This window comes from Oncorhynchus gorbuscha, linkage group LG16 (genome assembly GCF_021184085.1).
Source record: "Oncorhynchus gorbuscha isolate QuinsamMale2020 ecotype Even-year linkage group LG16, OgorEven_v1.0, whole genome shotgun sequence".
Classification (NCBI taxonomy): Eukaryota; Metazoa; Chordata; class Actinopteri; order Salmoniformes; family Salmonidae; genus Oncorhynchus; species Oncorhynchus gorbuscha.
Genome location: NC_060188.1, coordinates 7,826,182 through 7,849,859, shown reverse-complemented (window position 1 = coordinate 7,849,859; position 23,678 = coordinate 7,826,182). Strand labels below are relative to the sequence as shown.

The window sequence follows — 23,678 nt, the reverse complement described above, 5'->3', positions numbered from 1 at the left end:
GTAGGTGTGTGTGTGCCGTCTAGAGGGTGAATGGACAAGACAACAGATGGAAGTGCCTTTGAACAGGGTATGGTAGTAGGTGTGTGTATCAAGAATGGACCACCACCCAAAGGACATCCAGCCAACTTGACACAACTGTGTGACAATGGGCCAGCATCCCTGTGGAACGCTTTAGACACCTTGTAGAGTCCATGCAACTCAATATTAGGAAGGTGTCCTTAATGTTTTGTACACACAAAGTGTGGTTCCCTTCTTAAGTAGAACCCTTCTTGCCTCCCAAAGAATCATCAAAGAACCCTTTCTTCAAAAAACAGTTCTTAGGATGTTAAGGGTTCTAGGTAGAACCCTTTGCCTTACAAATAACCCTTGTCTTCTAAAACAGGTTCTTCTGATCAAAATGGTTGTTGGTAGCATCCCATCTCTGCAAAAAAACCTTATGAAACAATTTTTTCTAAGAGTGTAGGATCAATTTGGCTTTTTATATTATACTGAATCAGATTACATGGACAGGGAGGACCTGAACCTAGATCCACACTCCTACTCTGAGGTGCTGTGAGAATACCATCCCTGGCCTTATGAATCAGTCCTGGCCTTATGAATCACTCCTGGCTTTATGAATCACTCCTGGCTTTATGAATCACTCCTGGCCTTATGAATCACTGTCCTATAGAGTTCATCTAAACATCTCCCCTCTCCATTTAATTTCAACAGTGGTAAATTGGTGATAAATCAGTGGACTCTAGAGCGCTTGGCCCATCATGTGGCAGTGCAGCATGGTGGTGTGGACTGACAGTTAATTAAGGCTTCAGACCTGCCCCCTGGAGCATCGCTACTCTGTACCGTGACCCTGTGCTGTGACAGAGCTAACATGAGAAGGGCACAGGGACGCTAGAGGCTCCGAGGCCAGGCACCGTGACCTTAGGAGGTGAGAGGGGGGAGCAGCACTACCTCTCTTTTCATTACAATTTACATGCACACTCTCTCTCCCTCCATTCCCCTCATTCTCTCTCACCCTACTGAACCTGTACTCTCTCTCCCTCTATTCCCCTCATTCTCTCTCCCTCTATTCCCCTCATTCTCTCTCCCTCCATTCCCCTCATTGTCTCTCCCTCCATTTAACTCATTCTGTCTACCTCCATTCCCCTCATTCTCTCTCACCCTACTGAACCTGTACTCTCTCTCCCTCTATTCCCCTCATTCTCTCTCCCTCTATTCCCCTCATTCTCTCTCCCTCCATTCCCCTCATTGTCTCTCCCTCCATTTAACTCATTCTGTCTACCTCCATTCCCCTCATTCTCTCTCACCCTACTGAACCTGTACTCTCTCTCCCTCTATTCCCCTCATTCTCTCTCCCTCTATTCCCCTCATTCTCTCTCCCTCCATTCCCCTCATTGTCTCTCCCTCCATTTAACTCATTCTGTCTACCTCCATTCCCCTCATTCTCTCTCACCCTACTGAACCTGTACTCTCTCTCCCTCTATTCCCCTCATTCTCTCTCCCTCCATTCCCCTCATGATCTCTCCCTCCATTCCCTTCATTCTCTCTCCCTCCATTCCCCTCATTCTCTCTCTCTCCATTCCCCTCATTCTCTCTCCCTCCATTCCCCTCATTCCCTCTCCCTCCATTCCCCTCATTCTCTCTCCCTCCATTCCCCTCATTCTCTCTCTCTCTCTATTCCCCTCATTCTCTCTCACTCCATTCCCCTCATTCTGTCTCCCTCCATTTAACTCATTCTCTCTCCCTCCATTTAACTCATTCTCTCTCCCTCCATTCCCCTCATTCTCTCTCCCTCCATTCCCCTCATTCTCTCTCCCTCCATTTAACTCATTCTGTCTCCCTCCATTCCCCTCATTCTCTCTCACTCCATTCCCCTCATTCTCTCTCCCTCCATTTAACTCATTCTGTCTCCCTCCATTTAACTCATTCTCTCTCCCTCCATTTAACTCATTCTCTCTCCCTCCATTTAACTCATTCTCTCTCCCTCCATTTAACTCATTCTCTCTCCCTCCATTCCCCTCATTCTCTCTCCCTCCATTCCCCTCATTCTCCCTCCCTCCATCCCCCTCATTCTCTCTCCCTCCATTCCCCTCATTCTCTCTCCCTCCATTCCCCTCATTCTCCCTCCCTCCATCCCCCTCATTCTCTCTCCCTCCATTCCCCTCATTCTCTCTCCCTCCATTCCCCTCATTCTCTCTCACCCTACTGAACCTGTACTCTCTCTCCCTCTATTCCCCTCATTCTCTCTCCCTCTATTCCCCTCATTCTCTCTCCCTCCATTCCCCTCATTGTCTCTCCCTCCATTTAACTCATTCTGTCTACCTCCATTCCCCTCATTCTCTCTCACCCTACTGAACCTGTACTCTCTCTCCCTCTATTCCCCTCATTCTCTCTCCCTCCATTCCCCTCATTCTGTCTACCTCCATTCCCCTCATTCTCTCTCACCCTACTGAACCTGTACTCTCTCTCCCTCCATTCCCCTCATTCTCTCTCCCTCCATTCCCCTCATTCTCTCCCTCCATTCCCCTCATTCCCTCTCCCTCCATTCCCCTCATTCCCTCTCCCTCCATTCCCCTCATTCTCTCTCCCTCCATTCCCCTCATTCTCTCTCCCTCCATTCCCCTCATTCTCTCTCCCTCCATTCCCCTCATTCTCTCCCTCCATTCCCCTCATTCCCTCTCCCTCCATTCCCCTCATTCCCTCTCCCTCCATTCCCCCCCTCATTTCTCTCTCCCTCCATTCCCCTCATTCTCTCTCTCTCCCTCCATTCCCCTCATTCCCTCTCCCTCCATTCCCCTCATTCTCTCTCCCTCCATTCCCCTCATTCTCTCTCCCTCCATTCCCCTCATTTCTCTCCCTCCATTCCCCTCATTCTCTCTCCCTCCATTCCCCTCATTCTCTCTCCCTCCATTCCCCTCATTCTCTCTCCCTCCATTCCCCTCATTCTCTCTCCCTCCATTCCCCTCATTCCCTCTCCTGCACTATTTCCTTCCTCTTCTGTCATTCCTTCACCTCTCCCTCATTCATTCTCTCCCCTAGCCTTTACATCCTAATCTCTCCACCTTGCCTGCTACCTCCCTGTTATTTTCTCCTTTTGTACTCTTAATCTCACTCTCTACCTACCCTTTATATCTCTCCCTCCATCTCTAGCATTTACCTTCAGTGTTGCTCTGTCTACACACAGTTACCTGGCTTGGTGTATCAAGTATCCTGAGAGGAACACTACACTGGCAGAGACTATGGTAACATGGTGTGGACATCTGGGCCCTTGTGCAGTAGTAGTGTCCCTGTCTGACTCTATAGTGCCTGACTCTGTCTGGCACCTTAATTCGTGGTAACAGCTGGAGCGCAATGAGTGAAACGGTATCAAATACATGAAACACATGATTTACATGTGTTTGATGCCATTCCATTCACGCCGTTCCAGCCATTATTATGATCCGTCCGCAGCAACCTCCACTGGTAGAGACTTCCCAGAGACAAGTCCATGGTTATCTCACTAGAAGGTTACTGAGAGTCACATAAATGATTGCACTGTTTTTGATACTTGGACAACAGTTTGATCAAAACACTGAATTACACTATTTTGAATTAGAGTAGTTAAACTTGCATCTACACGTTTATTTAGGACGCAACAATGTTGTGTATAGTTTCTAACTGCCCAAAGGTCATGTCTAATAAGCATGTTAAAAAAAGTGGTAATCTCATCCCATATCAAGCTCCTTCATTTTGTCTGTGACTTTTCTCAACATGGGGTACGATAGTAATGATGAGTTTCCTTACCACAAGCTTTCCCTGTCTATCCCTCTATGGCTGCTTTACACAGACAACCCAATTCTGATATTTTTTTATGAAAATGTGACCCATTAGCGGAAAAATATCACAATTGGGCTGCCTGTGTAAATGCAGCTCATCTGTCACAATTGGGGCAATCTTGTCTAATGTCTAGATTGGCTACACCTGAAACCTATTTGGGAGGGTGCAATGTTGAAGTATGTGCAGATAGGAATGTATTGTGTAAAACAGATAGGTTTGCGTGTCATGCTGAAATAGGAAAACAAGTCAACTCTATTCATTATGTTAAATGATAAGGTCATTTAGTCTCTGAAACCGAGGAGAGTCAAGGTGCCAATACAAGGAGAGAGCAGCACTCTCCCAGTTAAAACCGGAAGGCTCTAGCAAGCTGTCTGTTGCCACGCCATAGCTACTGGGGAGTTCTACAACTGAGCTGATTGCTATGGCTCTTGGACAATTTAAGGTAAGAAATGGGTTATCTTCAATAAGTGGTATTGTTGAAGGTGTGCTGGCCCTTTTACTAATCATTCCCCCTTGTTTTTTCAGGGTCTCTTGGCTCTGTTTTGTGTTTGTAGGCAGTAGTAGTTTTCCTGTCAAATGGTAAGCTGTTTTCTGTTCTTTTGATAATTGAAATTTGTTTTGATTTAACACAATATTATGATTTTAAAACTTATTTAGAAAAATGTCACAATACTTTGATTTGACCTGATGTATTGGTTTAGCCTCTAGTCTTATTTTTGTGTCTTAGGCCAGGGTTCTTAAACTTGAGCCCCAAATGACAAATTGTCATCCCATGACCCAACTTAAGGATGGTGTAGAAGTATTGTAGTGACTGACCTTTGACATGCCCAGGGCCCTCCTTTGGTCCTGAACCATAGCCTAGGGCAGGGTTTCTTAAACTATTTACCTTTATGGAGTTTAAACTGCTTCTATGGAGTTCTCTCATTCCAGTTTCCCTGGCCAGTATGTTTGTCCTTGGCAACATGGGTAAGGAGTGATTTCGGTGCCACCAGAAATTGAATGTAAATTCTCATTTGTTTTGCACAAATTGAAACAGTTAACTGTTTCATGACTGTTCAGTCTTAATTCTATTCCAATTCAATATTTATTTATAGGCTATGTTATTGTATTGTTTTTCAAGCGTACTGAAGTTAATTAAACTTGGATGCATTTGGTTTGAAAACAGTCTGGTACTTTGTCTGCCAGGAAAGGTAGATGGAAACGGTGAAACACTATGGTGAGCTGGCTGTACCAAGTGGTTCCTGAATCTAATGTGGCATGTTTAATGTTCTTATGAATGTGGCTCTAGTACCTCAAATACTACCTCAACACTCCATTCCTGAACTCTAAGCAACATGCACACGGAAAACACATTAGTGTGAGATACTGCTACTATGGAAGCTTTTCAGCTTCCAGGAATTGTGTGCAGATACATGGGGCTGTGCATTATGTTGAACCATGAGGTGGTGGATGAATGGCATGACAATGGGCCTCACGATGCCCAACTGCACTGGATAGATTCTCAGGGATGTAACCAATTTGTGTAGTTTTTGTGTGCGTATGCATGCGTTTCTGGGATGTTATTTCAGTTCATTAAACATGGGACATGTTGGGTTTAGTATTGCTTTGGAGCCCTAAACACAAGATGATTAATCCTACTGTTCAAATGTAACAAAACAATGTACCTGTACACAACTGTTGCTTTATATAATAACACAAGAGAATGTGCCTCACTACATGGCTTAAACGTCACTAAATACAACTATAGGCTGTCACACTTGACACTATGCAATAACCGTAACCAAGCCACTACTTCTCCAGGTGTAAAATACTTTCTGTGGGATTTTCAGAAAAGCAAACTAGGTGCATCTTCTATATGCATGGCTGTGAAATGTCATACATGATAGTAGCCAATTTTGAATCGTCTCCAATTTAAGAGTGAATGTCCATTCTGAGCACACCGCGTGAAGGCCCCCTCATTGTCATAAGCTACTGTAAAAGTGATGTCAATATTATCGCACAGACTAATGTAGTTAACTTACTACTTTCAGTAGGCTACACTATTGGTTATACTATTGAGACTTAAACAATCCAAGCCTATCTGAAATGCAGCCATATACGAACCTGTCATTTTGCACACCATGTTGAAGAGGAGCCTCACGAAGACTGGTAGCCCAAGATGCGCTCATTAAAAAGGCACACCGTAACATTAATTCAGGACCATTGACCAAAGGCTATCGCCAGTCTGTGCTCTGAAAGGGTAACGTTAGCTGCCAATTTCGGCACCAACAAAGTGAACCTGTCAGACCACAGGAGCGCCTGCCAGGGCTCACCTCGCCGCACAACCAGTAGTCTACATTGGTCATTGTCCCTATACCATCATATGACGCAAAGCTGTAAATCTAGCAATTAGTCTCATGTGCAACAGCTTTGCTTCCGTCCCTCGCCCCTACCTGGGCTCAAACCAGACACCTTCTGTACACCAAGTAACCCTCAACACTGTTACCCATCGCTCCACAAAAGCCGTGGCCCTTGCAGGCTCTCACATTCCATGTGTAGTGAGACTGGTAGGTGTCAAGCATGTGTACTGTCATATCACAATTTGAATATATTATAATCAGATTGATATACTATTACATTACCAGTTGGCATAATACCCCAATTAATGGCATGTTGTAATTATTGTCCTTCAGTCCTTGAGCAACCAGAACAAGTCCCAAGCAGCCAGAAGCTCTCAGAAGACTTCAAGACCCAGTGTTAATGAGGTAGCAGGACCTGTTAACCAATACCCCTGTGGGTTGCCCTTATGGGTTCCAAAGGCCTCTCAGAAGACTTCAAGACCCAGTGTTAATGAGGTAGCAGGACCTGTTAACCAATACCCCTGTGGGTTGCCCTTATGGGTTCCAAAGGCCTCTCAGAATGTTGGACCTCCTATGGGTGGCAGCCCAGACACATCCACCCATCTCCATAATCCACTGGTGGCCAGCAAGGTAAAGGAAACACATCTCCCTCTGCTGCTGAGCAGCAAGAACCGGCCCCATGGATCAAGCAGTGTGTTGGGGCCCACCAGCTGCCACACTCTGGTTCTACTTCCACCCAGCATTATTTTTCAGAACCATAACGACTATGAACGAGGCAGTGGTTTTCTCCAACACCCTCTACTCCCCAGGAGACACAGCCCAGCCCTCTGTTAGTGTTGTATCCCATGATATCAGTAAACCTGTGCCTAACCAGCCTCTCCTTAGACCAAGTGCTGGATCCAAAGGAGCGCAGTATCCTATCCTCCGGTACTGTTACAACTACATGTATACAGTAGTCTAATTTGGATGACTGACAAATGTTTCTCCCCACAGACATTGGCAATTGATGCATGAATGATGGGCTTTAAGGTAAGTGTGAACGTGTATGGCATTCCAAATGTGATTTGCTTTGATTACTTGGTACTAATGTTTTTCTACATCCTGTAGTTTCTACATGACGTTCATCCCCCTTGGTGATGCGCGAATGTCCAATAAACTTTTGGCATGGAATTATATTTTGCTGTTCTGAATTCAATGGTTATTTTGGGAACGTAGATTTGCTATTGCTTACAATCGACCAGTCAGTTTTCCTTTACCCTTCCTCATAGTTACAATCTGACTCCGAGATTCAAAAACACAATTACATTTCAGATACTGGGAACTTGGGTATTGCTGTAAATCCTTCACTAACTTTTCCAACCAGTCTTGAAGTGACTAATCAAAGGCCTCCAGCAGTGACTAGAGAACTGATACCGTTGGTATTTAGTCATATTAAGTGGCTCTGCATGCACATTAATTCATCAAACAGAATATGAAAGTGCACTGACAAAGGCAGTGTACTGTAGTTTAACTTTTCTGTGGAAGACTGTTAGCGAACGCCATATTTGGGAGAAGCCTGAAAAGTGGCAATGCTGCACTTTTGAAGTAAATTTGAGAACACTGGCCCCATCCAAGTTTTCACCGGATATTAAGAGTTACTGAGGAAGGGGAAGAGTGAATAATGACTTGATTATCAACAAGCTATAAGAAAGACGCAGCATCTTGTCTGAACAATAATGAGAATAGAATTATGGTATGATGGGTTTACACTTCAGGAGAACAGACTGCATAAAGTATACATGTAAGAGCAGTCAAATCTCCAGCCAGTGATTAGCCAGTCATCACCTCACTGTCTGGACGGAACAGTTTAACGCACTCAATGAGCCCTACTAGACTACACACAATGTGTCTAAACTGTTGTCTATGGGGATGTACTTTGGTGCTGGTGGATTCAGAAGCCTTCACTGACTGTATCCTTGCTCTTGGAAGAATAGCAGACATTGTTGCACTCTGAGCAGGGCTTTGAGATGTACAGTAACCACAAAAAGGAACAAGCAGCTGGCATCTTCACTTGTAGATTGCTAGTGAATTTGACATCAACCAAACTGGCTTGTGGACAGTTCAACATCCCCTTGTACAGTGGTATGAATATGAATGATTAACTGTTGGTACTGGAACTATAGGAAGTGCATCATACAGTATATGGAAATTGGATACCTAATGCTAAGCTAACATGAGTGTACACCTGTAAATTACTGTACATCACTAGCGGTTCTGGGGGGCAGGGGCGACCAGTGCCCCTGTGACAATTTTGGAACCCCTTGTGGCCACCCTAAATGTGGAGTATGAAATCATTTTTACACAGCAGAAATTAGTTACCGTTCTCTACATCTTATTAGACAGTGGCAACGATGATGATAATGAACATGGTATTTTGCCTGCAATGCAGTGAAGAAAATGATAATGTTACTGGCCCCTCTAACAGTACAACTGGCCCCAGCTTGCACCCCCCTGAAATGGTCTAGAACCGCCGCTGCTGTACACATGCAAATATGAGTGTAAACATGTACACATAGGCAGAACACTGGGTTACCTTGGCACTGGAATCCTTGTTTCCCAAATCCCCTGTGAAGAGAAGTGAGAAGGAGCAGTGAGTGACAGCAGGACAGATGGTGGTCTTACCTGTACTTCTGATGCTCCAAGTCATACAGTAGGGTCCCACTGGGACCACTGTCATTTCAACACATTTCAACACATCAATGTGACAACATTGAATCAATTTGGATTTGCAAAAAGTCTTAAGGGCATTTAGTTCATTTAAAAAAACAACCTAAATCCAATGATGTGAAATGTTTTGAATTCATGTTGACATCTTAACCAAATGTAAACTAATTAGATGACCTGACATCTGTGCCCAGTGGGGTAGATCTGGTCCAGGGGGGCAGTAGTGTGCTTTCCTCAACTAGTAAAGGACCAGAGCTAGCAGTAGGGTTATTGCTATATCATTTGATGGTACTCATTTACAGTAGATGGAGTTTAGATGTTTCCAGGCTATAAAACATGAGCATGGAAAGATCTGTGGCACAGGTACAATGGATTGAGAGTTCAGACTTCTCCAGGCTATAAGACATGAGCATGGAAAGATCTGTGGCACAGGTACAATGGATTGAGAGTTCAAACTTCTCCAGGCTATAAGACATGAGCATGGAAAGATCTGTGGCACAGGTACAATGGATTGAGAGTTCAGACTTCTCCAGGCTATAAAACATGAGCATGGCAAGATGTGTGGAAGAGGGAAATTAGACTTCAAAAGACATGAAAGATCAATTTAATAGCCTACTGAATGTGAATGTTTTAGAGTGCAAAATAAACACAATGTCTGAGACATTACAGTGCCTTGCGAAAGTATTCGGCCCCCTTGAACTTTGCGACCTTTTGCCACATTTCAGGCTTCAAACACAAAGATATAAAACTGTATTTTTTTGTGAAGAATCAACAACAAGTTGGACACAATCATGAAGTGGAACGACATTTATTGGATATTTCAAATTTTTTTAACAAATCAAAAACTGAAAAATTGGGCGTGCAAAATTATTCAGCCCCTTTACTTTCAGTGCAGCAAACTCTCTCCAGAAGTTCAGTGAGGATCTCTGAATGATCCAATGTTGACCTAAATGACTAATGATGATAAATACAATCCACCTGTGTAATTACGTCTCCGTATAAATGCACCTGCACTGTGATAGTCTCAGAGGTCCGTTGAAAGCGCAGAGAGCATCATGAAGAACAAGGAACACACCAGGCAGGTCCGAGATACTGTTGTGAAGAAGTTTAAAGCCGGATTTGGATACAAAAGATTTCCCAAGCTTTAAACATCCCAAGGAGTACTGTGCAAGCGATAATATTTAAATGGAAGGAGTATCAGACCACTGCAAATCTACCAAGACCTGGCCGTCCCTCAAACTTTTAGCTCATACAAGGAGAAGACTGATCAGAGATGCAGCCAAGAGGCCCATGATCACTCTGGATGAACTGCAGAGATCTACAGCTTGAGGTGGGAGACTCTGTCCATAGGACAACAATCAGTCGAATATTGCACAAATCTGGCCTTAATGGAAGAGTGGCAAGAAGAAAGCCATTTCTTAAAGATATCCATAAAAAGTGTTGTTTAAAGTTTGCCACAAGCTACCTGGGAGACACACCAAACATGTGGAAGAAGGTGCTCTGGTCAGATGAAACCAAAATTGAACTTTTTGGCAACAATGCAAAACGTTATGTTTGGCGTAAAAGCAACACAGCTCATCACCCTGACCACACCATCCCCACTGTCAAACATGGTGGTGGCAGCATCATGGTTTGGGCCTGCTTTTCTTCAGCAGGGACAGGGAAGATGGTTAAAATTGATGGGAAGATGGATGGAGCCAAATACAGGACCATTCTGGAAGAACCTGATGGAGTCTGCAAAAGACCTGAGACTGGGATGGAGATTTGTCTTCCAACAAGACAATGATCCAAAACATAAAGCAAAATCTACAATGGAATGGTTCAAAAATAAACATATCCAGGTGTTAGAATGGCCAAGTCAAAGTCCAGACCTGAATCCAATCGAGAATCTGTGGAAAGAACTGAAAACTGCTGTTCACAAATGCTCTCCATCCAACCTCACTGAGCTCGAGCTGTTTTGCAAGGAGGAATGGGAAAAAATGTCAGTCTCTTGATGTGCAAAACTGATAGAGACATACCCCAAGCAACTTAGAGCTGTAATCGCAGCAAAAGGTGGCGCTACAAAGTATTAACTTAAGGGGGCTGAATAATTTTGCACGCCCAATTTTTCAGTTTTTGATTTGTTAAAAAAAGTTTGAAATATCCAATGTCGTTCCACTTCATGATTGTGTCCCACTTGTTGTTGATTATTCACAAAAAAATACAGTTTTATATCTTTATGTTTGAAGCCTGAAATGTGGCAAAAGGTCGCAAAGTTCTAGGGGGCCGAATACTTTCGCAAGGCACTGTATGCCTCTGATCAAGGGGGTGTGTCATTCTTGGCAAGATGAGTAATTGTGGGGCGAGTTTAGTATGGCCTGGTTGGAAAACAATTTGCACATTAACATCAGTTAGCCTAGTGGTTAGAGCTTTGGGCCAGTAAAGGTTGCTTGATCGAATCCCCGATCTGACATGGTAAAAATCTTTCGTTCTGCCCCTGAACAAAGCAGTTAACCTACTGTTCCTAGGCCGTCATTGTAAATAAAATGTGTTCTTAACTGACTTGCCGAGTTAAATAAAGAAAAACGTTTTAAATCCATACCTAATTCGGGAGCACAGAGTTCTATAGCTGAGTTCTAGTTGCCAATCAGCGCGCAGAAGAGTGTTTTTGGAAGGTGAATGGCGAGCTTCATATGATTTTACGAGAATAGCACATGTGAAATTAACTGTTCGCATCATGGAATTTATTGAACGTTTATAACTATTACATCCAATTAATTTAATAACAGAAGGTATCATTTGAATTAATAAATTATACATTTTGATTAGGATAAGCGCCCAATAGGCTAATTATAGGTCTAATAGCAGTGCCTCAAAACCATTTACCACTTTACATAAGGCAACTATTTTGCATAATTCAAAACAACAAATAGGGTAAACAAGGAAATACACTAACACGACCGGAATGACGAGAGCGCACTAACTTTTCCTCTCCCCTTTCACACAATGACGGGTGCGCAAGAGCATTGATGCTTACCATATGAAGTCTGTGCAATGACTGCAGAATGTCGGTTGCTTGAAAAACCTGGCAGTAAATTTGTGATTTTTGACTTCATGCACGTTTTTCTGCCGCAGAGCACCTTTGCGGGCGAAACGGTTCCCAACCGCAGCTGAGTCGCTATAATGTAAAAGATGATGATCAGCCATTGCAGAAAAAAAGTAGGCTACACGGTCGTACGGTTCAGTTTTACTCCAAGGTATCTTCACTTGTATTTCTACACGCTCACTAAAATACTATAGGCTACCGCAACTGCGAAATAGCCACTGGACAGCGGGTTTCCCTTTTGCTAGAGCCACCGCTGAGCGCTTCTTTTTCATTCTAAGTGACGTCAATAATATGATATCCAGTGTTGAACTGCAGCTGTTGGAAATTGCAAGTCAGCATTGCCATCATGTGGATGAAGTTTATTACTACAGCGGTAGGCTATTCTCAGGAAATAATCTGTATTTAGGCTAGCTCAGAGACCTATATAATTTCTGGTAACAAATATGTTTGTACCTGGGACAATCCCAGTTCAACCTTTGTTTCCAAATTCTACCTCTGCTGCACAGACCACTTTCTTTATTTTCATCGTGAGCAGGCTGCGTGACCTTGCCTCGCCACATCGATTTCTAGGTCGTTCCACCAATTCGGTGCCTTTTAAAATGTGCGATTCGGTGAAAAAAATCTTTGGATTACACCTCATTGTAACATTCTGCCATAAAGAGCACATGTTCAATAATTTGTAAAAACTTTTCCCATCTCAAGAGGTAAAAAAAGACTAAAGTAAGAACCTAATTAAGTGCCAAATAAAGTAATAGGTTTGACCATAACATTTTAAATCAGCCATGAATCCCATTGTGACGGGGAATTGGAAGCTTGTTGTGTGCAAGAGGGAGGTGCACTTGAATGCAAGCTTCACACAAGAAAATGAAATTGTTAAAAAGTTTCTAGCCTGTCTATCTATGGGTAACAGAGTTTACATGTTCTCAACTCACCCAGTTTTCCACTACAAAACACCAGAAAATGGCCAAAAAGAGTAGAACCAACCCACCTGCTTTTACATTATGATTTGACTATCAGATGTGACATGTTTATTTTGAAAACAAATATTTAAAAGGGAATAGTTTTACCATATTAAAACAAGAGTTCAGGTTACATAACAGGGTTGACACTAAAATGAGGGAATTATTTTTTAAACTTTAAAATGAATCATTAATCACATGGAATAAATACTCTTCAGGAATGACTTTATCAAAGCAACTAGGGCTTTATAATGATGTGAAAACTTGGAGAAACGTTGGGTTAAGTGGGTTAAGAACCTTCCTGGAAGTCAGAGGGATGACATAATGCTGAGTTTTTAGCAAGTGTTTATTCATATAAAACATTTGATCCAATGTGGTCTATATTCATTGAATATAACAAATTAATTATTGGTGCCCAATTTCTACTTACAATATCAAAGGCATACAAAATAAACTCCTTTATTTGAACGACCCTAATGAATAAGTGACTGTCCCACTGGATGTCATAAGGTGAATGCACCAATTTGTAAGTCGCTCTGGATAAGAGCGTCTGCTAAATGACTTAAATGTAAATGTAAAATAAAGAATGGCATTGCTTGCTGAAAAAACACGTTCAATCACTTTCGCAAACCAAACCAGCTAGCCCTATAAATAGTACACCAAATTAATGATATTGATAATAGGCCTAAACATTTCCATTACAAAAATAAAAAAGACAATATGCTATTAATATCATGATTTTGGTTTACCATGTAAACTCAACAAAAAAAATAAACCTTTTTCAGGACCCTGTCTTTCAAAGATAATTCTTAAAAATCCTAAAATAACTCTTCACAGATCTTCATTGTAAAGGGTTTAAACACTGTTTCCCATGCTTGTTCAATGAACCATAAACAATTAATGAACATGCACCTGTGGAACAGTCATTAAAACACTAACAGCTTACACACGGTAGGCAATTAAGGTCAGTTATGAACACTTAGGACACTAAAGAGGCCTTTCTACTGACTCTGAAAAACACCAAAAGAAAGGTGCCCAGGTCCTTACTCATTTGCGTGAATGTGGCTTAGGCATGCTGCAAAAGGAGGCATGAGGACAGCAGATGTGGCCAGGGCAATGAATTGCAATGTCTGTACTTTGAGACTCCTAAGACAGTGCTACAGGGGGACAGCTGATCGTCCTCGCAGTGGCAGACCACGTGTAACAACACCTGCACAGGATCGGTACATCCGAACATCACACCTGCGGGACAGGTACAGGATGGCAACAACAAATGCCCGAGTTACACCAGGAACACACAATCTCTCCATCAGTGCTCAGACTGTCCACAATAGGCTGAGAGAGGCTGGACTGAGGGCTTGTAGGCCTGTTGTAAGGCAGGTCCTCACCAGACATCACCGGCAACGACATTGCCTATGGGCACAAACCCACTGTCGCTGGACCAGACAGGACTAGCAAAAAGTGCTCCTCACTGACGAGTCGCGGTTTTGTCTCACCAGGGGTGATGGTCGGATTCATGTTTATCGTCAACGGAATGAGCGTTACACCGAGGTTTGTACTCTGGAGCGGGATCGATTCGGAGGAGGAGGGTCCGTCATGGTCTGGGGCAGTGTGTCACAGCATCATCGGACTGAGCTTGTTGTCATTACAGGCAATCTCAACGCTGTGCGTTACAGGGAAGACATCCTCCTCCCTCATGTGGTATCCCTCCTGCAGTATCATCCTGACATGACCCTCCAGCATGACAATGCCACCAGCCATACTGCTCGCTCTGTGCGTGATTTCCTGCAAGACAGGAATGTCACTGTTCTGCCATGGCCAGCGAAGAGCCTGGATCTCAATCCCATTGAGCACGACTGGGACCTGTTGGATCGGAGGGTGAGGGCTAGGGCCATTCCCCCCAGAAATGTCCGGCAACTTACAGGTGCCTTGGTGGGAGAGTGGGGTAACATCTCACAGCAAGAACTGGCAAATCTGGTGCAGTCCATGAGGAGGAGAGGCACTGCAGTACTTAATGCAGCTGGTGGCCACACCAGATACTGACTGTTACCTTTGATTTTGACCCCTCCTTTGTTTAGGGACACATTATTCAATTTCTGTTCGTCACATGTCTGTGGAACTTGTTCAGTTTATGTCTCAGTTGTTGAATCTTATGTTCATACAAATACAGTGCCTTGCGAAAGTATTCGGCCCCCCTTGAACTTTGCGACCTTTTGCCACATTTCAGGCTTCAAACATAAAGATATAAAACTGTATTTTTTTGTGAAGAATCAACAACAAGTGGGACACAATCATGAAGTGGAACGACATTTATTGGATATTTCAAACTTTTTTAACAAATCTACAATGGAATGGTTCAAAAATAAATATATCCAGTTGTTAGAATGGCCAAGTCAAAGTCCAGACCTGAATCCAATCGAGAATCTGTGGAAAGAACTGAAAACTGCTGTTCACAAACGCTCTCCATCCAACCTCACTGAGCTCGAGCTGTTTTTGGAAGGAGGAATGGGAAAAAATTTCAGTCTCTCGATGTGCAAAACTGATAGAGACATACCCCAAGCGACATACAGCTGTAATCGCAGCAAAAGGTGGCGCTACAAAGTATTAACTTAAGGGGGCTGAATAATTTTGCACGCCCATTTTTTCAGTTTTTGATTTGTTAAAAAAGTTTGAAATATTGAATAAATGTCGTTCCACTTCATGATTGTGTCCCACTTGTTGATTCTTCACAAAAAAAATACAGTTTTATATCTTTATGTTTGAAGCATGAAATGTGGCAAAAGGTTGCAAAGTTCAAGGGGGGCGGAATACTTTCGCAAGGCACTGTATTTATACATGTTAAGTTTGCTGAAGATAAACGCAGATGACAGTGAGAGGACGTTTATTGTTTTTGCTGACTTTATGTATAGTGTAGAATGTTATGTGGAATTTTTGAAAATGCTAAAATGTACTCTGGGGGGTGGAGTGTACATGTTTGCATGTAAACATACAGTAACTAGTCGAAAGTAACATCACAGCAGACCTGGGTTCAAATAGGCATACATTTTAAATACTTATTTTTTTGTCATTCAGTATTTTAAAACAATGTGGCCGAATCGACTTTTTAGTATTTGAAAGCATTTAAAAATATATTTTAAAAATCCTGTAAATAGTTATATTTGAAACTATTTACAAATGGGCCTAGTCTAGACTGCTGGTTTCCAATTATTATTATTGTTTGTATTTTATTTAACCTAGAACCAAACAGAACTGTGCATAGTAAACGCAGGTCTGCATCACAGAATTATGTACAACTATTTAACTCTATACTCAATGCAACATCTTGCAAATGCACAGAAAGGGTACAATTTTGGAAATGACAGCATGAGCACTCGTTTCATCAGTTTGACAGTTTCTATGACAACAAGGACGCTCCCGTTTTCTGTTTACGGAAAAAGGATGTGACGTAGGACGCAGTCTGTGTAGCAGAAGTTTGAACCGTTTAGATCTGCAGAAGCTGGTAATAATAAGCCAATAACTCTAATTTTTCCAGTATTATCGCACAATGTTAGCTGGAAGTGTAATATATCGTAATTATCTAACTAACGAGTAACATTTATACAAATTAGAAGTGAATACTAAGTGCGCGGGCCACTTTGTTTTGTCGTTTTGATGTGCTGCTTGAACTACTGTTAGCAACATAACTGATGCTAGCCAGATTGCTACTGTAGCTAACTGCACCATTATTGGCAAACTGACTATATGTCAGATTCAGTTGTGAGAGATAGCTAGTAGGATAGATATGCCGTCCTCACCTTCTCGATGCTAGTCGAAGTGTCTAGCAACGGTTCAGTTGTTATTAGCCAGCTGAGCTTGGTGGCTCAGTCTGTGTGTAGCTAACTCTCCCAACGTTAGTTCTATGCAGGGATGCCGAATTGATGACAGTAACAGCAAAGACTTGCTACATTTGTATTGAAACCTCTAGTTCTGAAGTAGTTTAGTTGCGCATGGTTTTTGTGAAGCAATAGCTAAAATGTGCTCTGAGGGGCGGAGTGGACACGTTTGCATGTAAACACAGTAACCAATCGAAAGTAACACGTTAAATGTGTTATTCCCAATGTGCAGGACATTATGAACAAACAAGAAGAGACATGGGAGAAACTGGACTCAGAGTTTGACCATCACCTGGTTGACATGAAACCATATGTCCTAAAACTCCCCCACAAGACAGGTAGGCCTACAGTAAAATGAGTTGTATTACTAAAAAGCAAGTGTTCTATAAATTGTAATTGTCATATATATTAGTAATGCATTGATTGTAATTTCTTGCTCCCTATTTGACCTCAGAGCGCCAGCTGTGTGCCCTGTGGATCAAGAAGCTGTGTGACCCAGGTGTATCCGGCTCGGGCCTGATGGGACGCAAGAACCGCAACATGTACGCCCGCCTGCTCCTGCACATGCTCAGAAGAGGTGTCCTGGAGGGCCCTTTCAGCCACAAGCCAGAGTCAGGCAGTCTCAAGACTCTACCAACATATATGGTAAACAAACAATCCTCGGTATAGTACTAAAGTGCGCTGATGATGTAAGCTACTATAAATAGTAACTTTCTGCTCTATACTGCTAGTAGACTGCCCATGTTGCTTATGTTTGTTTATTTGTTTAATTCATGATATTCCATTTTATAGTACTTTGTAGACTGCATGTTATATGTTTTTGACTGTTTTAGATGGCTCAGCTCTGCCCCTTTTCTCATTGCTAGTCCATCTACTTTGACGAGCCTCTATGTGGCCGGGGCCTGGAGCAGAGTACTGCAGGCCTGCCTGACTGGGTAACGGGAGAGCTAGGCCAGGGTGACGACTCCTGGGACAGCCTGCTCAGAGAGAGGGCCAGGTCCTCTTCCACAGCCTACTCTAACACAGACAGGTAGGTTATTCCCTGGCATAGACTAGAGCTTAAGCTACACACTCAACTGCTATGCCTGCCAGCCACAGTAGACGTCTGCTGAATTCAAACACACACAAGTATTTATTCTGGAATAGACCACCTCACCCTCTGGGCAAAAGTGTTTATTCTGGAATAGACCACCTCACCCTCTGGGCAAAAGTGTTTATTCTGGAATAGACCACCTCACCCTCTGGGCAAAAGTGTTTATTCTGGAATAGACCACCTCACCCTCTGGGCAAAAGTGTTTATTCTGGAATAGACCACCTCACCCTCTGGGCAAAAGTGTTTATTCTGGAATAGACCACCTCACCCTCTGGGCAAAAGTGTTTATTCTGGAATAGACCACCTCACCCTCTGGGCAAAAGTGTTTATTCTGGAATAGACCACCTCACCCTCTGGGCAAAAGTGTTTATTCTGGAATAGACCACCTCACCCTCTGGGCAAAAGTGTTTAATCTGGAATAGACCACCTCACCCTCTGGGCAAAAGTGTTTATTCTGGAATAGACCACCTCACCCTCTGGGCAAAAGTGTTTATTCTGGAATAGACCACCTCACCCTCTGGGCAAAAGTGTTTATTCTGGAATAGACCACCTCACCCTCTGGGCAAAAGTGTTTATTCTGGAATAGACCACCTCACCCTCTGGGCAAAAGTGTTTATTCTGGAATAGACCACCTCACCCTCTGGGCAAAAGTGTTTATTCTGGAATAGACCACCTCACCCTCTGGGCAATCAGATATGGACAGAGGACACTTGTATTTTTGTATAGGCTACTGCATGGTTCCTAGACTTCCTGTTTCTAGGTTCTTAAAAGTAGTCTGAAAAAAAAGTGGCTAATTGTTGTGGACTTGTCAGCAGAACATTTGAATTCAACAATTATTTGCAACCGCTGCACATGAAAGAAAAGCAATGAGGCCTGATGCATCAGATCAGTCTGTTTACCCTAAAATGTTGATAACGTTTTATTTCTTCACATTATAAGCTTAAAAATGCACACTTGGCTGTAAGCTAGGGGCAAATGTTCCTAAATGCAATTGGCAGGGAAACACTGTTCTCAAAAGCACACAGATGCGCGAGTGGTTTCATGTGACACAGATTAGGAAAGGAGAGATCTAATTAGCATGGGTTACTAAAGTGACTAGAATTATTCCTTTGGCTGCTGGACAGTAAAATAATGTTGATTTGAAAACCAATAGAACATGAGAAAAATGCTGTTTTCAATGGCGTATTAAGTGTTTATGAAGTAATTCCCTCATCATTTCTATTGTTGTATTTTATCTAGGCTACTTTAAAACAAGGTAAGACTCACTTCATAAGATGACATAAAACATCTAGGTTTTAAACAATTTAAGTTTATTGTTAAATAGTTTCCAAATGCTAACCACCTCCTCTTAGATTAAAGATGGGGGATGTGCGGTGCTCAACAGGCACGGTCCTTCTTTCCCTTTCCTTCACTCTCCGTCGTGTGACCATTTCATCTGAACGAACTGTTCCTCCAGCATGTCGACAGAATCAAGCTTATAGACATTGATGTTAATTATCCTTCATTATTTTTTGTCTAACATGACTGGTGTTTAGCCTATATTTATGTAATTAAAAGTCTCATTACAGTTTGGCAACATTGTCTGCTTCCTCCCTCATGTCAGCGTTGGTTTGGACATGAGGCTGTAGCCAATATGCATATCACATACACTATGATGTCTAGGCTTTTTTTATTTATGTACATGAAAATATATTTTAATATTTTTCCAATGTTAGCCTCTGATCCAATTCTGATCGTTGTATTTGTTTGATATTGTGATTTTTGTGATACATTTTTTTGTTTCCATTCGGACAACTTAAATCTATAGCTTATTCTTCTTGTCTTAAATATATATATATATACAGTGCCTTGCGAAAGTATTCAGCCCCCTTGAACTTTGCAACCTTTTGCCACATTTCAGGCTTCAAACATAAAGATATAAAACTGTATTTTTTTGTGAAGAATCAACAACAAGTGGGACACAATCATGAAGTGGAACGACATTTATTGGATATTTCAAACTTTTTTTAACAAATCAAAAACTGAAAAATTGGGCGTGCAAAATTATTCAGCCCCTTTACTGTCAGTGCAGCAAACTCTCTCCAGAAGTTCAGTGAGGATCTCTGAATGATCCAATGTTGACCTAAATGACTAATGATGATAAATACAATCCACCTGTGTGTAATCAAGTCTCCGTATAAATGCACCTGCACTGTGATAGTCTCAGAGGTCCGTTAAAAGCGCAGAGAGCATCATGAAGAACAAGGAACACACCAGGCAGGTCCGAGATAATGTTGTGAAGAAGTTTAAAGCCGGATTTGGATACAAAAATATTTCCCAAGCTTTAAACATCCCAAGGAGCACTGTGCAAGCGATAATATTGAAATGGAAGGAGTATCAGACCACTGCAAATCTACCAAGACCTGGCCGTCCCTCTAAACTTTCATCTCATACAAGGAGAAGACTGATCAGAGATGCAGCCAAGAGGCCCATGATCACTCTGGATGAACTGCAGAGATCTACAGCTGAGGTGGGAGACTCTGTCCATAGGACAACAATCAGTCGTATATTGCACAAATCTGGCCTTTATGGAAGAGTGGCAAGAAGAAAGCCATTTCTTAAAGATATCCATAAAAAGTGTTGTTTAAAGTTTGCCACAAGCTACCTGGGAGACACACCAAACATGTGGAAGAAGGTGCTCTGGTCAGATGAAATCAAAATTGAACTTTTTGGAAACAATGCAAAACGTTATGTTTGGTGTAAAAGCAACACAGCTCATCACTCTGAACACACCATCCCCACTGTCAAACATGGTGGTGGCAGCATCATGGTTTGGGCCTGCTTTTCTTCAGCAGGGACAGGGAAGATGGTTAAAATTGATGGGAAGATGGATGGAGCTAAATACAGGACCATTCTGGAAGAAAACCTGATGGAGTCTGCAAAAGACCTGAGACTGGGACGGAGATTTGTCTTCCAACAAGACAATGATCCAAAACATAAAGCAAAATCTACAATGGAATGGTTCAAAAATAAACATATCCAGGTGTTAGAATGGCCAAGTCAAAGTCCAGACCTGAATCCAATCGAGAATCTGTGGAAAGAACTGAAAACTGCTGTTCACAAATGCTCTCCATCCAACCTCACTGAGCTCGACCTGTTTTGCAAGGAGGAATGGGAAAAAAATTCAGTCTCTCGATGTGCAAAACTGATAGAGACATACCCCAAGCGACTTACAGCTGTAATCGCAGCAAAAGGTGGCGCTACAAAGTATTAACTTAAGGGGGCTGAATAATTTTGCTCGCCCAATTTTTCAGTTTTTGATTTGTTAAAAACGTTTGAAATATCCAATAAATGTCGTTCCACTTCATGATTATGTCCCACTTGTTGTTGATTCTTCACAAAAAAATACAGTTTTATATCTTTATGTTTGAAGCCTGAAATGTGGCAAAAGGTCGCAAAGTTCAAGGGGGCCGAATACTTTCGCAAGGCACTGTATATTAACTTGTTCCGGACAAGAGGACAAGCATTAATTTGGAGCCCTTTAGCCAATCTCTTTACTAGGCTGCTACCCACTGCAAAAACATTGTTTCCATGTAATTAAACAAAATAAAATCAATGTGGAAAAATGATTGGATTTGCAAAAAGTCATCAACATAAGAGAATTTAGTATTTTTTTCTGCACAATTTCGTGATTACGATCTTGTCTCATCACTGCAAATCCCCAACGTGCACGAGAGAGACGAAGGTCGAGTCATGGGTCCTCCGAAACATGTCCCGCCAAGCCGCACTTCTTAACACCAGTCCGCTTAACCCGGAAGCCAGCTGCACCAATGTGTCGGAGGAAACACCTTTCAACTGACAACCGAAGTCAGCTTGCAGGCGCCCGGCCCGCCACAAGGAGTCACTAGAGCGCGATGAGCCAAGTAAAGCCCCCAGCCCTACCCTCCCCTAACCTGGATGATGCTGGACCAATTGTGCGCTGCCCTATGGGACGCCGCCCTATGGGATTTAAGCCCAGGCTGTGATGACGCCGCAAGTCTGCAATGCAGTGCCACTCTGGAGGCCTTCACCTAACTTTTAACCTAAATCCAATGACATGGTTACATTTTTGGTTGATTTCACATTAGTTGATAACTCAACCAAATGCAAATCAAAACTAGACGTTGGGCCTATCCATTGTGCCCAATGGGTAGTCCCAATTCAATGAGGGAGGGAGGGACCTGTAAATGCTTTGAATCTACTTTTTTTTATCTGGGACAGTGGTGAGTGGTTCTTGGAAAATGTCATTAAACATGTGTTGATAGGAACGACTAGTTGCTTGCAGTGGAAAATTCAGTGGCATCTTGAGCCAAAGAACCATTCAGGTCAGATAGATTCATGATGGTTCTGTTTGTGGGGCTTATGTGTATAGTCACTTTAAAGATACACGTACGTTTGATTGTGAAAAGTTGTTGGCATGACGTACGAGATGTCCTTGTCACAAGTCTGACCAGTTACACAAGCATGTTTAACGGTAACCTCAGTTAGCCTAAGTACACTGGTTGTATTGAAGAGCTGGATTTGATTTTGTCTGAATAGTGTCTGATTGGGATAAGAGCATTTAAAGAGCGTATAGATCACAGGTTGAAGGCCTCATGGAGAAAATGACTTAGTACACATGCTCTTTAATGTGTCGCTCCCATTTAGATAAAACTCTAGGGACCTAATTTGACTCCTTGTGATGTATGATCTTTTGATCTCTGCCTCATGCCATTAATCAGGCAATGGGGTGATAGGTCAAGTAGTCATTTAACTTTGGGGTGCTTGCAGGTTAGACTGTATTAGCAATCCTGTTCTATATCTGGCAATCCTGTTCTACACTGAGTATACAAAACATTAGGAACATCTTCCTAAAATCTCGGAAGTATCCTGTTGTTGGGCCTCTAGGTTTAGAAACTCTGTTTTTAACTGGCTAGGAGAGACACCATGTTTGGCTGGAGTGAGTAAGTTCCAGATTTGGCCACAAGATGGCGTTACTCACCGGCAGAACCGGTGATGTCGTCCGTGATGGTTCTCTCTGTTCTCAACGGATAAAGTCTAGTTGTGTCTGTGAAAGGAATGGGGGTAGCAAGCTGATTCAGGTTAAGAGATCATCCTCAGAGGCCCTGGTGTGAAGCCTACCTGCCGACTCCTGGTACTTGCATTTCACTTATGGATCAGGCCTTAAACACGCCATGATTGTCTTGACACGTTGTTGTCTTTGGCATTCCTTGGAGAGCTCTGAGAGAAGGGGGAGAGAGACGAAGTGTGTGTATGTGTTGGGGGAGCCGAATGTTGACTCTGCATGTGTGGAAGTGTTGCATTCGTTACTATAGACGAGGGGAATTTCTGGTCTGTCTCCCCTCATAGCAAACAGGCAAAGGTGGAAGGATGAATGTGTGGTGGTGGTTAGCATCATATTTGTTAACCCCTATATGTAAATCCCTTCTGTTTCTCTCTCTTTGTTTTTCCTCTTTCTGTTTTACTCACCCTGACTCCTGTCTATCATCTGAGCTCCACACATGAGACCCCCTAACCTCTCCCTCTCCATCCCCCTCACCAAGTGTGACAATAACATTGTCCTTGCAGCATCAGACATCAAACAGCTTTTATAAATGACCTGTTTATCCGCCTCGGGTCTTTCCCTGTAAGGCCAGAGTCTGTTCGTTGACCTTGCCTCCAGGTGGTTGAGTTAAGGGGTCCACGTCTTGTTTGTGCCACAGGGTCTGGCTGCCTTCCTTGGGGTGCCTGAGGGTGAGACCTAGGGCCTCTGGCTCCTGCACCTGGAGGTCATGGACGAAGCGTATAGATGTCAGG

At 42.8% G+C, this 23,678-nt stretch overlaps 1 protein-coding gene and 1 long non-coding RNA gene across 5 annotated transcripts in view; one reads left to right on the top strand and one right to left on the bottom strand.

The window, feature by feature from the left end:
• LOC124000054 overlaps positions 1 to 12,197 on the bottom strand; it is a 79,558-nt gene extending 67,361 nt beyond the window's left edge. The window contains exons 1-2 of the long non-coding RNA XR_006832538.1: positions 11,872 to 12,197; positions 8,725 to 8,756 (exon numbers count right to left, since the gene is read on the bottom strand). This is a non-coding gene — a long non-coding RNA (uncharacterized LOC124000054). The remainder of the gene's footprint in view (positions 1 to 8,724; positions 8,757 to 11,871) is intronic.
• Positions 4,007 to 23,678, top strand: part of cep112 (centrosomal protein 112) — a 263,230-nt gene continuing 243,558 nt past the window's right edge. Inside the window, exons 1-6 of one of the 4 annotated variants that reach the window (XM_046306156.1) lie at positions 4,010 to 4,255; positions 4,339 to 4,392; positions 7,146 to 7,181; positions 17,004 to 17,109; positions 17,226 to 17,416; positions 17,638 to 17,801. In XM_046306156.1, coding sequence (XP_046162112.1) covers positions 7,167 to 7,181; positions 17,004 to 17,109; positions 17,226 to 17,416; positions 17,638 to 17,801 — 476 coding nt within the window. In that variant the 5' untranslated portion in view covers positions 4,010 to 4,255; positions 4,339 to 4,392; positions 7,146 to 7,166. Of the gene's footprint in view, positions 4,256 to 4,338; positions 4,393 to 7,145; positions 7,182 to 16,345; positions 16,399 to 17,003; positions 17,110 to 17,225; positions 17,417 to 17,637; positions 17,802 to 23,678 lie in introns of those variants that run through there. The other 3 variants (XM_046306159.1, XM_046306155.1, XM_046306157.1) reach the window with 3 other exon arrangements.